The sequence below is a fragment of the Erythrolamprus reginae genome, unplaced genomic scaffold (assembly GCF_031021105.1).
Source record: "Erythrolamprus reginae isolate rEryReg1 unplaced genomic scaffold, rEryReg1.hap1 H_27, whole genome shotgun sequence".
Taxonomy (NCBI): Eukaryota; Metazoa; Chordata; class Lepidosauria; order Squamata; family Dipsadidae; genus Erythrolamprus; species Erythrolamprus reginae.
In genome coordinates, this window is record NW_027248481.1 from 57,662 (window position 1) to 73,606 (window position 15,945).

Sequence of the window (15,945 nt, forward strand, 5' to 3'; positions counted from 1 at the left end):
ATGTTTCCCCCACATCCACCTGCACATTCCTTAGGGCAGGAGCTGGGCCAGAGCCAACCATAACACCTACCAGTATGGTTGAGGAGGGCGCACCAGTAGTGCTCAGTGCACTTTGCGTGCAGCTTCAGTTCCCACGCATGCGCGTCCCAGTGTATTTTTGCTTCTGCACATGAACAGGAAGCAAAATCTGATGAGTGGATGTGCGCGCGAGAGATTTTGGCAATTATGTTGCTTCTGTGCATGCGTAGAAAAAAATTGCGTGCGCGGAAGCAAAAAATGAGCCGGGGTGGCGCAGCAGATAGAGTGCTGTACTAGAGGCCATTGAAGCTGACTCTAGATCTGTAGGTCAGCGGTTCAAATCTCATCACCAGCTCAAGGTTGACATCCTTCCGAGGTGGGTAAAATGAGGACCCAGATTGTGGGGGCAATACGCTGGCTCTGTTAAAAAGTGCTAGTGCTAACTTGTTGTAAGCCGCCCTGAGTCTAAGGAGAAGGGTGGAATAAAAATAAGAATGAATAGATAAATAAATAAATAAAACCACTGAAATCTCATGTGTGCACGATTTTGCTTCCTGTGCATGTGTAGAATAAAAAATACGGTGGGAGAATGCAGCCCTGCCATTGGTCCACCCATCGGACAGCTCATATATAAATAGTTGTCAGTTGGCTAATGTTGTTGTTGCCTCACGGGAGTGCCTTGTTCTTGGTTATTACAGTATGTTAGTGATAAAGGTTGTTTGAGTTGAGTCTACGGAGAGGGGCGGCATACAAATCTGATGCTATGGCACAGATGATCCCCTGGAACTTGTGCCGGAACTACCATTTACCAGTGGCAAAGAACTGGTGGGATCATAAGCCCGAAAAAGTGGTCGAAAATGAGCAAGCAAAACTACTCTGGGACTGGCCGAATTCTGAAGTATAACACACCAGACATTGTGATCGTGGAGAAAAAGAAAGTATGGATCATCGACATCGCAATCCCAGGAGACAGCAGAATTGAGGAGAAGCAGCTAGAGAAATTAGTGAAATACAAAGATCTAAAAATCGAGCTGCAATGACTCTGGCATAAGCCAGTGAAAGTGGTCCCAGTAGTACTTGGCACGCTGGGCGCAGTACCAAAGGATCTCAGCGGACATTTGGAAACCATCAGAATTGACAAAATCTCCATCTGTCAATTGCAAAAGGCCACTTTACTGGGATCGGCAAACATAATTTGCCGCTACATCACACAGTCCTAGGTGCTTGGGAAGCGCCCGACTGGTGATGAAATACGAAATCCAGCATAGTGATCTTGTTTGCTGTGTTGTATTGACATAATAATAATAATAATAATAATAATAATAATAATAATAATAATAATAATAGTTTCCCAACCTGCCTAGTTTCAGCTCCATACAGAGCACATAAGATGGATTATTAGTTTGGCTTTCTGCTCTCACCCCTCCCCAAATATCCGTGTTATTTCATGAAGTGTGGGACCTTTGCTGCTCACCCACATAGCCAGGAGTTCCACAGGCTGTAGACATGACACTGCCGGAGCCTTCGATCTTCGACAGCCCAAAGTCACTAATCATGATCTTGGAGTCCTCATCCAGGCTGTAGTACAGCAGGTTCTCAGGCTGATAGGAAATGGAAAGGAAGCAAAAAGGCAGGATTGGGACGATGGAACAGCTTTATCAACCTGCAGAGCAAATCCATGCAAACCAACCATTGTAGACTGTTAAAACAAATGCTTCATATATTTAAAAAAACAACAACAACTAAAAATACCCACCTTATAAAATACAGTAACAGAAATAAACCTGAACAAAACAGGCTGTGGAAAATAAATTCCTGAAATAAAATTAAAATCAATTTTAAAAAAACAACAACAACGATCCCAGTTTCCTAAAGCTGGCTTTAAAAGATAAGCATCGTTTTTCAAAGGAACCAAGGATGGAGTTCAAAGCAAGGAAACAGGTTGGGATTCCATTCCTCTAAACAGTGCCAAGAGGAAACAGAGGTAAGGGCAGAATTTATCAAAGGGATGGTACCCGGAAAACGTACGAGTAAAGAAACACACCCAAAATATACAACTAGAAGCTTCTAAAATCAACAGTGGTTATCAGTACGGGTCAATAACGGTTGACAAATGAGACCCAGCCTCAGGCAGAAGGAGCCCTCTCACACACACATACACACACACACACTTATGCATTCATCCATGAGCAACAGAAGTAAAGCTGCCATTTAATCTTCATCTGATTGCCCCATAGACAGCAGCAACGCTGTTCCAGCCAGCTTCATGTTTCACATACACTGAAACAAATGTTCCAAGAGGCAGATTTAGCAGATGGGAACTGAGAAAATATTTAGAGACCCCCCACATTTTGGACGTAAACAGTTTCAACTTCTCCCCTATACAGAGCGTTGCATGCAAAAACAACTGGACACATAGTTTCTTTCCCCATGCCGTCACTCTGCTAAACAGCTAACTCCCTCAGGACTATCTTATGCCTAAGGATATTTACCCATGCAATAGGGCTGTATTTCTATTATCCTTCTCATTGTTTCTTCGTTTCCACCTTATCTTTCTCACCTCTCCTATTACCTTCTCCTATTAGTATATTATGATTTATCAATTGTTTGTACCCTACAATTTAGGATTGTATCTTATGATTTATGATCTATGACTTATCGCTTTTTTGCTGTTTGGATGTACACTGAGAGCTTATGCACCAGGAGACAAATTCCTTCTGTGTCCAATCACACTTGGCCAATAAAGAATTCTATTCTATTCTATTCTATTTTCTATTCCTATTTTACTTCTATTCTATTCTATCTTCTATTCTATCTTCCATTCTATCCTATTCCATTCCATTCTACTTCTATTCTATATTCTATTCTATTCTATTTTCTATTATATTCTATTCTATATTCTATTCTATCCTATTCCATTCTACTTCTATTCTATATTCTATTCTATTCTATATTCTATTCTATCCTATTCCATTCCATTCTATATTCTATTCTATATTCTATTCTATTCTTTTCTTTAAAAATAATATTTATTACATTTATATATTAAAAAAAGACAGAAAAGAAAAACACACATTAAAAAGGTACATAATATTTATCTTATCGTAATTATATATATACAGTGGAACCTCAAGATACGAACTTAATTGGTTCCAGGGAAAGGTTCGTAACACGAAAGTCAATTAATCCGTGCAACAAAAAAAAAACAACCGCAAAAAAAACGCTGCCGCCCGGCTGTCACCTTTAAAAACAGCCGGGCGGCTTCCCTCTCTCTCTCTCTCCTTCCTCCCTCCTCCTCCTCTTCCTCCTCCTCCCGTATTCCACCTCCCTCCCAGCCCGCTAGGCAGGCCAGTGGTCCCCGTCACGGCGGCCCGATTGAGGGGCCGGCGGTCTCCGCCAGGGAGAGCTTCCTGGCTTTCGTTCTTGTTGGATTCGCGCGTTTTCATGCCCAGGAAGCTCTCCGAAGTGAGGAGAACCGCCGCTGTCGCCGCTCGGCCGCGCCTCCTCGCCCGCCGCCCGCCCGCCTGCCCAGGATGCAGACCTGCTGCCTCGCCCTGCGCCTGCTGCCGGCCCGATCCTGCGTCTATTGCTTCTGGGCTGGTTCCATTCTGTTCCCTACCGGCCCGATTGAGGGGCCGGCGGGAGGAAAGCGAATGCCTCTCTTCGTTGCGCTGCCTGGCTGGCAGCGGAAGATGTAAACGAGCCCACGGGGCCGGTCTCCGTGGCCGACAGGGAACGGAGCCTTCCATGGCGGCTGCCTGCTGGGCTGGTAAGAGGGGGAGCCGAGCCCAGCCCCGTGAGCTCGGTTACATCTTCCGCTGCCAGCCAGGCCATGCTGGTGGAAGCGCAACAAAGAAAGGCATTCGCTTTCCTCCCGCACGCAGCCATCTGACCGTGGGCTCCTTCCCGATCTCGGAGAGCTTCCTGGCTTTCGTCCTTGTTGCATTCGCGAGCTTTCATGCCCAGGAAGCTCTCCGAGATCGGGAAGCCGCCCACGATCAGTCGGCTGCGGGCGGGAGGAAAGCGAATGCCACGGGGCTGGGCTCGGTTCCCCCCCTTACCAGCCCAGCAGGCAGACGCCACGGAAGGCTCCATTCTGTTCCCTGCCGGCCACGGAGACCGGCCCCGTGGGCTCGTTTACATCTTCCGCTGCCAGCCAGGCAGTGCAACGAAGAGAGGCATTCGCTTTCCTCCCGCCGGCCCCTCAATCGGGCTGGCAGGGAACAGAATGGAGCCTTCCGCGGGGAGAATCAGGAGGCTCCTTTGGCGGCTGGAGGCTGCCTGGCTTTGTGTTTTTGGCTGGGGGAGGAGACAGTAGGACCTTCCTAACTTCCTCCCCCCCCAGCGAAAACCCCAAAGATTGTTTGCTGCCACACGATTTAGCGGCGAAGTGACGTGAAGGGATGGAAAGCTGAAACCGGGCTGTTTCAGCTTTCCATCCATCCACGTCACTTTGCTGCTAAATCGTATGGCAGCAAACAATCTTTGGGGTTTTCGCTGGGGGGGGAGGAAGTTAGGAAGGTCCTACTTCTCCCCCCAGCGAAAACCCCAAAGATTGTTTGCTGCCATACGATTTAGCAGCAAAGTGACGTGGATGGATGGAAAGCTGAAACAGCCCGGTTTCAGCTTTCCATCCCTTCACGTCACTTCGCCGCTAAATCGTGTGGCAGCAAACAATCTTTGGGGTTTTCGCTGGGGGGGGGGAGGAAGTTAGGAAGGTCCTACTTCTCCCCCCAGCGAAAACCCCAAAGATTGTTTGCTGCCATACGATTTAGCAGCAAAGTGACGTGGATGGATGGAAAGCTGAAACAGCCCGGTTTCAGCTTTCCATCCCTTCACGTCACTTCGCCGCTAAATCGTGTGGCAGCAAACAATCTTTGGGGTTTTCGCTGGGGGGGGGGGAGGAAGTTAGGAAGGTCCTACTTCTCCCCCCAGCGAAAACCCCAAAGATTGTTTGCTGCCATACGATTTAGCGGCGAAGTGACGTGGATGGATGGCAAGCTGAAACAGGCGAAAGGCGAGGAAGCCTATTGTAGCAGCTGCCACAGCGGAGACATTTGGGGTTTTGGCTGGGGAGGGAGGGGAAGGCAGGAGGTCCGGCCCTTCATTTGCCCTCCCAGCAAAAGGCAAAGCCGCGCAGCTCCGCATCGCCGAAGGAGGCTTAACCCCACCCCTCTGTCCCACCCCTCGGCCGTATCCGGCATAACTTCCTCCTGCCTATCCCCGCTCTTCTGCCGGCCACGGCCGAGGGGTGGGACAGAGGGGTGGCGTTAAGCCTCCTTCGGCGATGCGGAGCTGTGCGGCTTTGTCTTTTGCTGGGAGGGCAAATGAAGGGCCGGACCTCCTGCCTTCCCCTCCCCCCCCAGCCAAAACCCCAAATGTCTCCGCTGTGGCAGCTGCTACAATAGGCTTCCTCGCCTTTCGCCCGTGCCTGGTGGGAGCTGAAGAGTGCTTTGCCCAGTGCAAAGTTGACATCAAGCAGCTCCGCAGTCCCGAAAGGAGGCTTAACCCCACCCCTCTGTCCCACCCCTCGGCCGTATCCGGCATAACTTTCTCCTGCCTATCCCCGCTCTTCTGCCGGCCACGGCCGAGGGGTGGGACAGAGGGGTGGGGTTAAGCCTCCTTCGGCGATGCGGAGCTGTGCGGCTTTGTCTTTTGCTGGGAGGGCAAATGAAGGGCCGGACCTCCTGCCTTCCCCTCCCCCCCCCAGCCAAAACCCCAAATGTCTCCGCTGTGGCAGCTGCTACAATAGGCTTCCTCGCCTTTCGCCCGTGCCTGGCGGGAGCTGAAGAGTGCTTTGCCCAGTGCAAAGTTGACAGCAAGCAGCTCCGCAGTCCCGAAAGGAGGCTTAACCCCACCCCTCTGTCCCACCCCTCGCCCGTGGCCGGCAGAAGAGCGGGGATAGGCAGGAGGAAGTTATGCCGGATACGGGCGAGGGGTGGAACAGAGGGGCGGGGTTAAGCCTCCTTTGGGGACTGCGGAGCTGCTTGCTGTCAACTTTGCACTGGGCAAAGCACTCTTCACCTCCCGCCAGGCACGGGCGAGGGCGTGGAAGCTTATTGTAGCTCGCCCATGGCCGGCAGAAGATCGCTCTTGCCCGGCTTCCCCGCGAGGCATCAGGTCAGCATTCTGGGCGGGCGGGCGGCGGACGAGGAGGGGGGAAAGCCTCCTGCAGCAGCTGCCACAGCCGCCGGCTTCCCCGCCGCCCGCCCCACAGAATGCTGACCTGATGCCTCGCGCGGAAGCCGGGCAAGAGCGATCTTCTGCCGGCCATGGGCGAGCGGCAGGGAGTCGGGGCTGCTGGCAAGCGCCCCAGCCTGGCTGTGACCTTTTAAAACAGCCGGGGGGCTTCCCAGGAGCCTCCGGAAGCCAAACGCCAAACCCGAACTTCCGCGTTCGGCGTTGGGAGGCTCCTGAGAAGCCGCCCGGCTGTTTTAAAAGGTGACCGCCGGGCTGGGGGGCTTCCCAGCACCCCCCCGAACCCCGAACCTGGAAGTTCGGCAAAAGTTCGGGATTCGGGAGGTTGCTGGGAAGCCCCCCAGCCCGGCGGTCACCTTTTAAAACAGCCCGGGGGCTTCCCAGGAGCCTCCCAATGCCGAACCCGGAAGTTCGGGTTTGGCGTTCGTAACTTGAAAAAAGTTCGTAAGAAGAGGCAAATTTTTTCTGAACCCCGGGTTCGTATCACGAATTGTTCGTAAGACGAGGGGTTCGTATCTTGAGGTACCACTGTATATCACATTGAGAATAACAGGGCAATAAAAAAATAGAAAATAAAGAAAAAAGAGGGGGAAAGAAGGGGGAAGAAAGAGAGGAGGGAAGGGGAATCCAGCTACTATTCTATTCTATTCTATACTATTCTATTTTCTATTCTTTATTTTATTTATTAATAGAGTTGAAAGGGACCGTTAGGTCATCGAGTCCAACCCCCTGCCTGAGCAGGAAACCCTACAGCACCCCAGCCAAATGGAAGTCCAATCTCCTCTTGAAGGTGTCCAGAGTTGGGGAGTTCACCACCTCCCCTGGCAGGCAGTTCCACTGGTTGATCGCTCTGACCGTCAGGAAGTTCTTCCTAATTTCCAGGTTGAATCTCTCCTTGGTCAGCTTCCAACCATTGTTCCTCGTCCGGCCCTCTGGTGCCCTGGGGAATAAAGAGACCCCCTCCTCACCGTGGCAACCCCTCAAGTATCTGAAGACTGCAATCATGTCCCCTCTAGACCAGAGGTCCCCAACCTTTTTTGCACCAGGGACCGGCTTTAAGCTAGACCAGTTTTCCATGGCCCGGTGGGGGGGGGGGGAGCTAGCTGTCAGCGGCGCCGTAAAAGGGGCGATCAAGAGAGGAATGGGTGAATGAATGGACGGAGGGTGGGAAGGAAGGAAGGAAGGAAAGAGGGAAGGGACAGGAACAGAAGAAGGGTGCAAAGGAAGCAAGGAAAGGTGTGAAAGGGGAGAGTAAGAGAGGAAGGAGTGAAAGAAGGGAATGAGGGAGGAAAGAAGGGAGGAAGGAAAAGGAAAGCAAGAAATGGAGGGAGGAAAGGAAGGAAAGGAAGGAAGGAAGGAAGGAAGAAAGAAAGGAAGAAAGGAAGGAAGGAAGGAAGAAAGGAAGAAAGGAAGAAAGGGTAAAGGGACAGGAACAGAGGAAGGAAGCAAGGAAACTTATGAAAGGGGAGAGTAAGAGAGGAAGGACTGAAGGGAGGGAGGGAGGGAAGAAGGTAGGAAGGAGAAAGAAAAGAAGAATAGAGGAAGGGAAGGTAAAAGAGAGAAAGAAAAAGAGCAAGAAAGAAAGCAAGCAAGGAAGCAAGCAAGCAAGAAAGACAGAAAGAAAGAAAGAAAGAAAGGCAACTTCAAAGAAAGGCTCACTGAGCATCTCTCACTCCCTCTTTCTATCCCTCTTTCTTTCTTTCTCTTCCCTTCTCTCTCTCCTCTTCCTTTATCTCCTCTCTCTCTCCCTCTCTCTTTCTCTCCCCCCTCTCTCCCCCTTTCCCTCTCTTTCTCTCTCTCCCTCTCTTGCTATCTCTCCCCCCTCTCCCTCTCTCTTTCTCCCTCTCCCTCTCTTTCTCTCTCTCCCCCCTCTCTCTTTCTCTCTCTCTCCCCCTCTTTCTCTCTCTTCTTCTCACTTCCTCTCTCTTGTTTTCTTTCTGTCTCTTGCTTTCTCACTCTCTCTCACTCTTTCTCTCTTGTTTTCTTTCTCACGCTCTTTCTCTCTCCCATTCTCTCTCTCTTGCTATCTCTTTCTCCCCCCCTTTCTCTCACTCTCTCTTTCTCACTTTCTCTCTATCTTGCTGTCTGTTGCTCTCACTCTCGTTCTCTCTCCGTTCTTCTCAGCGGTGACGCGCGCACGCCCTGCCCGCCTCACCTTTGCGAGAGCACTTTCGTCCCGGGCTCTCAGCAAGCTGATTGCAGGAGAGGCGGGGCCGGCGAAGGTGATGTTCCATGTCGGGGGCGCACGGCCGGATGCACGCGCTCCCTATCTCCCTGCTACCCCACTCGGAATATTCAAAATAAGAAAAGCCTTCGCCGGCAAAGGCTTTTCTTATTTTGAATATTCCGAGTGGGTTAGCAGGGAGATAGGGAGCGCGCGCAACCGGCCGTGCGCCCCCGACATCTCGGCGTCAAGGAGGCGCAGCGGCGGGCAGAGAGAGGGAAGGGGGGGCAGCAGCATCCCTCCTGGCCTTGGCGGGCCGCCCGACCCTCCCCACCTCCTGCAAGCGCGGCGGGCGGCGGGGGGAGAGCGAGGAGCCGGTTCCGGCGGGCGCGGGGCTTGGCTGGCTGGCAGGGGGAGCGCCGCTGGTGGTGCGGAAAGGCCGAGGGGGCCCTGGCGCCGCGGACCGGCTGAAAACCCCCAACGGCCCGGTCCCGGTCCGTGGACCGGCGGTTGGGGACCCCTGCTCTAGACCTTCTTTTTTCTAGGCTGTCCATGCCCAGTTCTCTCAATCTCTCTTCGTAAGTCTTGGTTTCGAGTTCCCTAATCATTTTGGTTGCTCTTTTTTGCACCTTCTCCAGAGTTTCCATGTCTTTTTTGTAGTGAGGTGACCAAAATTGGATGCAGTACTCCAGGTGGGGTCTATTCTATTCTAATTCTATTCTAATTCTTATTCTTATTCTAATTCCACTCTACTCTCCACACGTTGGAATGGCTCTTTTAAGCAGCAGACTGGGGAGGCAGCACGTGGGAATGAGACACCAGAAATTCTTAGCTCATCTCTGCATTCCATTGGCTTTTTTGTTGTTATTGTTGTTTTATCATTCACACTTCTTTCCTTCTCCTCTCTCCTCTCTGCCTTCTGAAAACTATTTGACTGGGATGGTATAAAGCAGTGGTTCTCAACCTTTCTAATGCCGCGACCCCTTAATACATTTCCTCATGTTGTGGTGACCCCCAACCATAAGTCTAGTGCCAATTCTCCCAACAGAGCTTTAAGCTGATTGGCAGGAAGGTCAGAGGGACACCCCCACTGTAAACCACCCTGGTGTGATCAGTCTTGCAATCGTTTCCTGAAGCCTTCCAGAATCACGGAGGACACTGTACTTTCACCAGCATGAAGGAAGAACTGAGGGCCAATTTGCTCACTGTTATATATTGGAATCAAATCTTATTTCCTTTCACTAAGCGTCGCTACATCTTGAGATTAGATTAGATTAGATTTATTGGATTTATATGCCGCCCCTCTCCGAAAACTCGGGGTGGCTCACAACAATAATAAAAAACAGTACACAATAACAAATCCAATGCCCACCAGTCTAATTACAATTTAAAATTAGTAATTTCATAAAACAATCCCAATATATATAAAAAAAATGGCACACAGTCAATCAATCAACAAAACAACATGGGCAAGGGGGAGGTGTTTTAGTTACCCCATGCCTGACAGCAGAGGTGGGTCTTAAGGAGTTTACGAAAGGCAGAGAGGGTGGGGGCAATCCTAATCTCAGGGGGGAGCTGGTTCCAGAGGGTCAGGGCCCCCACAGAGAAGGCTCTTCCTCTGGGTCCCGCCAGACATTGTTTAGTCGACGGGACCCGAAGAAGGCCAACTCTGTGGGACCTAACCGGTCGCTGGGATTCGTGCGGCAGGAGGCGGTCCCGAAGATATTCTGGTCCGGTGCCATGAAGGGCTTTATAGGTCATAACCAACACTTTGAATTGTGACCGGAAACTGATCGGCAACCAATGCAGACTGCGGAGTGTTGGAATAATATGGGCATACTTAGAGAAGCCCATAATTGCTCTCGCAGCTGCATTCTGCACGATCTGAAGTTTCCCAACACTTTTCAAAGGTAGCCCCATGTAGAGAGCGTTACAGCAGTCGAGCCTCGAGGTGATGAGGGCATGAGTGACTGTGAGCAGTGACTCCCGGTCCAAATAGGGCCGCAGCTGGCGCACCAGGCGAACCTGGGCAAACGCCCCCCTCGCCACAGCTGAAAGGTGTTTCTCTAATGTGAGCTGTGGATTGAGGAGGATGCCCAAGTTGCGGACCCTCTCTGAGGGGGTCAATAATTCCCCCCCCAGGGTGATGGGCGGACAGATAGAATTGTCCTTGGGAGGCAAAACCCACAGCCACTCCATCTTGTCTGGGTTGAGTTTGAGTTTGTTGACACCCATCCAGGCCCCAACAGCCTCCAGGCACCGGCACATCACTTCCACTGCTTCGTTTACTGGACATGGGGTGGAGATGTACAGCTGGGTATCATCGGCGTATTGATGATACCTCCCCCTATGCCCTTGGATGATCTCACCCAGCGGTTTCTTGTAGATATTAAATAGCAGGGGGGAGAGGACCGACCCCTGAGGCACCCCACAAGGGAGAATCCTCGGGGTCGACCTCTGACCCCCCACTAACACCGACTGCGACCGACCGGAGAGGTAGGAGGAGAGCCACTGAAGAACAGTGCCTCCCACTCCCAACCCCTCCAGCCAGCGCAGAAGGATACCATAGTCGATGGTATCGAAAGCCGCTGAGAGGTCAAGGAGCACCAGGACAGAGGACAGGCCCCTGTCCCGGGCCCGCCAGAGATCATCCATCAACGTGACCAAAGCTGTTTCTGTGCTGTAGCCGGGCCTGAATCCAGACTGCTGAGGGCCTAGATAATCGGCTTCTTTCAAGGACCGCTGGAGTTGAAGTGCCACCACCTTCTCAACAACCTTCCCCATGAAGGGAAGGTTGGAGACTGGACGGTAGTTATTAAACACGGCTGGGTCCAGGGAGGGCTTCTTGAGGAGGGGGCGCACAAGCGCCTCCTTATAAAGGGGCGGAAAGGACCCCCCTCCCCAAGGAGGCGTTGACAATCTCCTGGACCCAGCTCCGTGTCACCCCTCGACTGGCCGAAACCAGCCAAGAGGGACACGGATCCAGTAAACAGGTGGCGGAACTCACAGCTCCAATGGCCTTGTCCACTTCATCTTGGCTGATCCCATTTGCCAGTAAGAAGCTACTGAGAAGTATTGGCTGTGTGTGTGAGTTCATTTGTGGCATTCGTGAGGGACAAAAGACCAGACCAGCCCTTTATGTAAACTGCATGCCACCTGGTGAGGAAAATGGCTCAAGGCCAGATTACCTACGCGACTGCCTTCTGCCTCATACCTCACAACGGCCAATAAAAGCCCACAGAGCTGGCCTTCTCTGGGTCCTGTCGGCCAAAAAATGTTGATTGGTGGGGTCAAGGGGAAGGGCCTTCTCTGTGGCAGCTCTGACCCTGTGGAATCAATTGCCCCCAGATATCCGTACTATTCCCACCCTACTGGTCTTTCGGAAAGCCGTTAAAACCTGGCTTTTCCAGCAGGCCTGGGACTAGGAATAATTGAGTGTATCCATGGCTTTTTGGATTATTTATGTATTTTAATGCTATTTGCTATTTTTATTGTTGTTGTATTTTATACTGTTTTTATCTGTTGTGATTATTGTGAGCTACCCAGAGTCCTTCTGGAGTTGAGAGGCATATAAATATTGTGCAATGAAGGAATGAAGGAATGAAGAAGGAATGAATAACATAACATAACATAGAAACATAGAAACATAGAAACATAGAAACATAGAAACATAGAAACATAGAAACATAGAAACATAGAAACATAGAAACATAGAAACATAGAAACATAGAAACATAGAAACATAGAAACATAGAAACATAGAAACATAGAAGTCTGACGGCAGAAAAAGACCTCATGGTCCATCTAGTCTGCCCTTATACTATTTTCTGTATTTTATCTTAGGATGGATAATGTTTATCCCAGGCATGTTACTGTGGATTTATCAACCACGTCTGCTGGAAGTTTGTGCCAAGGATCTACTACTCTTTCAGTAAAATAATATTTTCTCATGTTGCTTTTCATCTTTCTCCCAACTAACTTCAGATTGTGTCCCCTTGTTCTTGTGTCCACTTTCCTATTAAAAACACTTCCCTCCTGGACCTTATTTAACCCTTTAACATATTTAAATGTTTCGATCATGTCCCCCCTTTTCCTTCTGTCCTCCAGACTATACAGATTGAGTTCATTAAGTCTTTCCTGATACGCTTTATGCTTAAGACCTTCCACCATTCTTGTAGCCCGTCTTTGGACCCGTTCAATTTTGTCAATATCTTTCTGTAGCTGAGGTCTCCAGAACTGCACACAGTATTCCAAATGTGGTCTCACCAGCACTCTATATAGCGGGATCATAATCTCCCTCTTCCTGCTTGTTATACCTCTAGCTTTGCAGCCAAGCATCCTACTTGCTTTCCCTATCACCTGACTGCACTGTTCATAACATAACATAACATAACATAACATAACATAACATAACATAACATAAACATAACATAACATAAACATAACATAACCTGCACTGCCTAAGGATCCTACAGAAAACATGCAGCTGTTCCCATAAAAAATAAAAAAAAAGAAGAAAAAAATTAAAAGCTAAAAATCTTTACCCAGGTTCCCTTTTTTCTCCTATTCCACAATTCCTGTTATTCTGCAGTCCATGCAATCTTGTCACGAGGACCAGGGTTGCAGTTCAGAGAAAGAGAACCGAAACCTTTTAGCTGAAATCTCTTGAAAAGTTCCATGAGAAAGAGTAACACACCACACGCTGAAAAGCCAACTTGCTGCTACCAAAAATTTACAGAATGTATGAAAGCCACATATATAGCAGAGAACCGAAGAACTCCGCACAAGTGCAGAAGCAAAAAAATTACCAATATCGCGCATGTGTGCATCCGCTTACAAGGTTTTGCTTCCCACGCAAACTCAGAAGCAAAAACACGCTGGAATGCGCAAGGGTGGACACAGAAGAACAGAAGCTGTGTGCGCGGTGCAACTTTCGCTACCAGTCCACCGTCCTCAACCCGCTACTAGTCACACCCACTCAGCAATCAAGTAGAGCAGTGATGGCGAACCTTTTTTTCCTCAGGTGCCAAAAGAGCGTGGGTGAGTGCGAAAGAGATCTTGGAGTCTTGGTGGTTAATCAACTAAACATGAGCCAGCAATGTGCAGCAGTGGCCAAAAAAGCCAACACTATCCTAAGCTGCATCAACAGGGGGATACACTCCAAGACCAGGGAAGTATTAATACCACTCTACTAAGCCCTGGTCAGACTACATCTGGAGTACTGCATCCAGTTCTGGTCACCACACTTCAAAAGAGACATTGAAACTCTGGAGAAGGTGCAGAAAAGAGCAACCAAAATGATTAGGGGACTTGAAACCAAGACTTACGAAGAGAGATTGTGGGAACTGGGCATGGATAGCCTAGAGAAAAGGAGGGCCAGGGGGGACATGATAGCTGTATATAGGTATATGAGGGGTTGCCACAGAGAGGAGGGGGCCACTCTATTCTCCAGAGCACCAGAGGGCCGGATGAGGAACAACGGCTGGAAGCTGACCAAGGAGAGATTCAACCTAGAAGTAAGGAAGAACTTCCTGACGGTCAGAGTGATCAACCAGTGGAACAACCTGCCTGCGGAGGTTGTGAACTCCCCAACTCTGGACACTTTCAAGAGGAGGTTGGACTGCCATTTGGCTGGGGTGCTTTCGGAAGCCTGCTCAAGCAGGGGGTTGGACTTGATGACGTGCATGGTCCCTTTCAACTCTAACAATAAATAAGTGCCCACACTCATAATTCAATGCCTGGGGAGGGCAAAAACAGCTTCGCCCAGCCACCGGAGGCCCTCTGGAGGCTGGAAACATCCTGTTTCCCAACTTCTGGAGGGCCCAGTAGGCTTGTGTTTCACCTTCCCCAGGCTCCAAAGGCTTCCCTGGAACTGGGGGAAGGGTAAAAACAACCTCCCCCATTCCCTCAAAGGCTCATTGGAATCCAAAAACACCCTCCCAGAGCCTCTGTGTGAGCCAAAAATCAGCTGGCCGACAGACACATGCACAATGGAGCAATGTCTCGCGTGCCAACAGATATGGCTCCCCATTTATTTATTTATTTATTTATTTATTTATTTATTTATTTATTTATTTATTTATTAGATTTGTATGCCGCCCCTCTCCGTAGACTCAGAGTCCCATGCCACCTGTGGCACCCGTGCCGTAGGTTCGCCATCACTGACGTAGAGGCCCCCCTGCTAAAATGTTGGAAGTCCACCAAAGACTAAGATCTAAGTCTCTCCTAAGGAAAGGAGCGAGGTGAGAGGACAATTCACAACACAGGGAAAACGTCATTCACTGTACAGGTGTCCCTCGATTTACAACCCCCCAAATTCAGTCGCTAAATGAGACAGTTGTTGAGTGAGTTGTGCCCCATTTTTATGACCTTTCCTGCCAAAGTTGAAACTAACTTCCCCAACTAACTTCGCATGGACACTGCAATGGTCATAAATGTGAACCCGTTGCCTAGCTTTCAAATTTTGATCATGAGACCATGGGAATGCTGCAGCAGTCGTCAGTGTGAAAAAAACAGTCATAAGTCAATTTTTTTCAGGGCCGTTGTAACTTTGAGCGTTCACTAAATGAGGTCAAGAATTACCTGTAATGGTATGTGGGAATGGCTCTGGGTGACCAGAGAAAGCCGCAGATTGATTGATTGATTGATTCATTCATTCATTCATTCATTTATTTATTACATTTGTATACCGCCCCTCTCCGCAGACTCGGGGCGGCTCACAACAGTGATAAAACAATATATAATGACAAATCTAATATGATGAAACCATGTCAAATAAGCATACGTAGCTTCTGCTCTGGAAATCTCACACTACTTACCAGAGCATACAAAACTTTTGCCAGACCCATCCTAGAATACAGCTCATCTCTTTGGAACCCATACCGCATCTCAGACATTAACACCCTCGAAAATGTCCAGAGATACTTCACCAAAAGAGCCCTGCATTCCTCCTCCTGTAACAGAATACCGTATGAAACTAGACATACAATCCTGGACCTAGAAAGCTTAGAACTAAGATGCCTTAAACAAGATCTAAGTATTGCCCACAAGATCATATGCTGCAATGTCTTGCCTGTCAACGACTACTTCAGCTTCAACCACAACAACACAAGAGCACATAAGAGATACAAGCTCAATATTAACCGCTCCAAACTTGACTGTAAAAAATACGACTTTAGTAATAGAGTTGTTGAAGCGTGGAACTCATTGCCGGACTCCGTAGTATCATCCCCTAACCGCCAACATTTTACTCTTTGACTTAGGAATCTCCAGATTCCTAAGAGGTCAGTAAGGGGCGTGCATAAGTGCACTAGAGTGCCTTCCGACTCCTGTCCTATTGTCTCTCCTATATCCCATATATCTTCTCTTCTATTCCTATATCTTTCTTCTATTCTCTCATTGATTATTTTATCCTATACTCTCTCTTCTATTCTTTCTCTAATTCTATTTCCTTGAAGGTGTCCTCTATTACCTTCATTGTGTATTATTGTGTATTGGACAAAATGAATGAATAAATAAAATAAATAAAGCAAGCGGCAACAGGAAGTCCCCAGAAGGGAAGGGAG

General features: G+C 49.2%; 1 protein-coding gene across 2 annotated transcripts in view; it reads right to left on the reverse strand.

The window, feature by feature from the left end:
- Positions 1-15,945, reverse strand: part of LOC139155530 (calcium/calmodulin-dependent protein kinase type 1-like) — an 89,202-nt gene that overhangs the window by 14,817 nt on the left and 58,440 nt on the right. For both annotated transcript variants that reach the window (XM_070730699.1, XM_070730700.1), the window contains exon 6: positions 1,493-1,619. In XM_070730699.1, the coding sequence (XP_070586800.1) occupies positions 1,493-1,619 (127 nt within the window). The remainder of the gene's footprint in view (positions 1-1,492; positions 1,620-15,945) is intronic.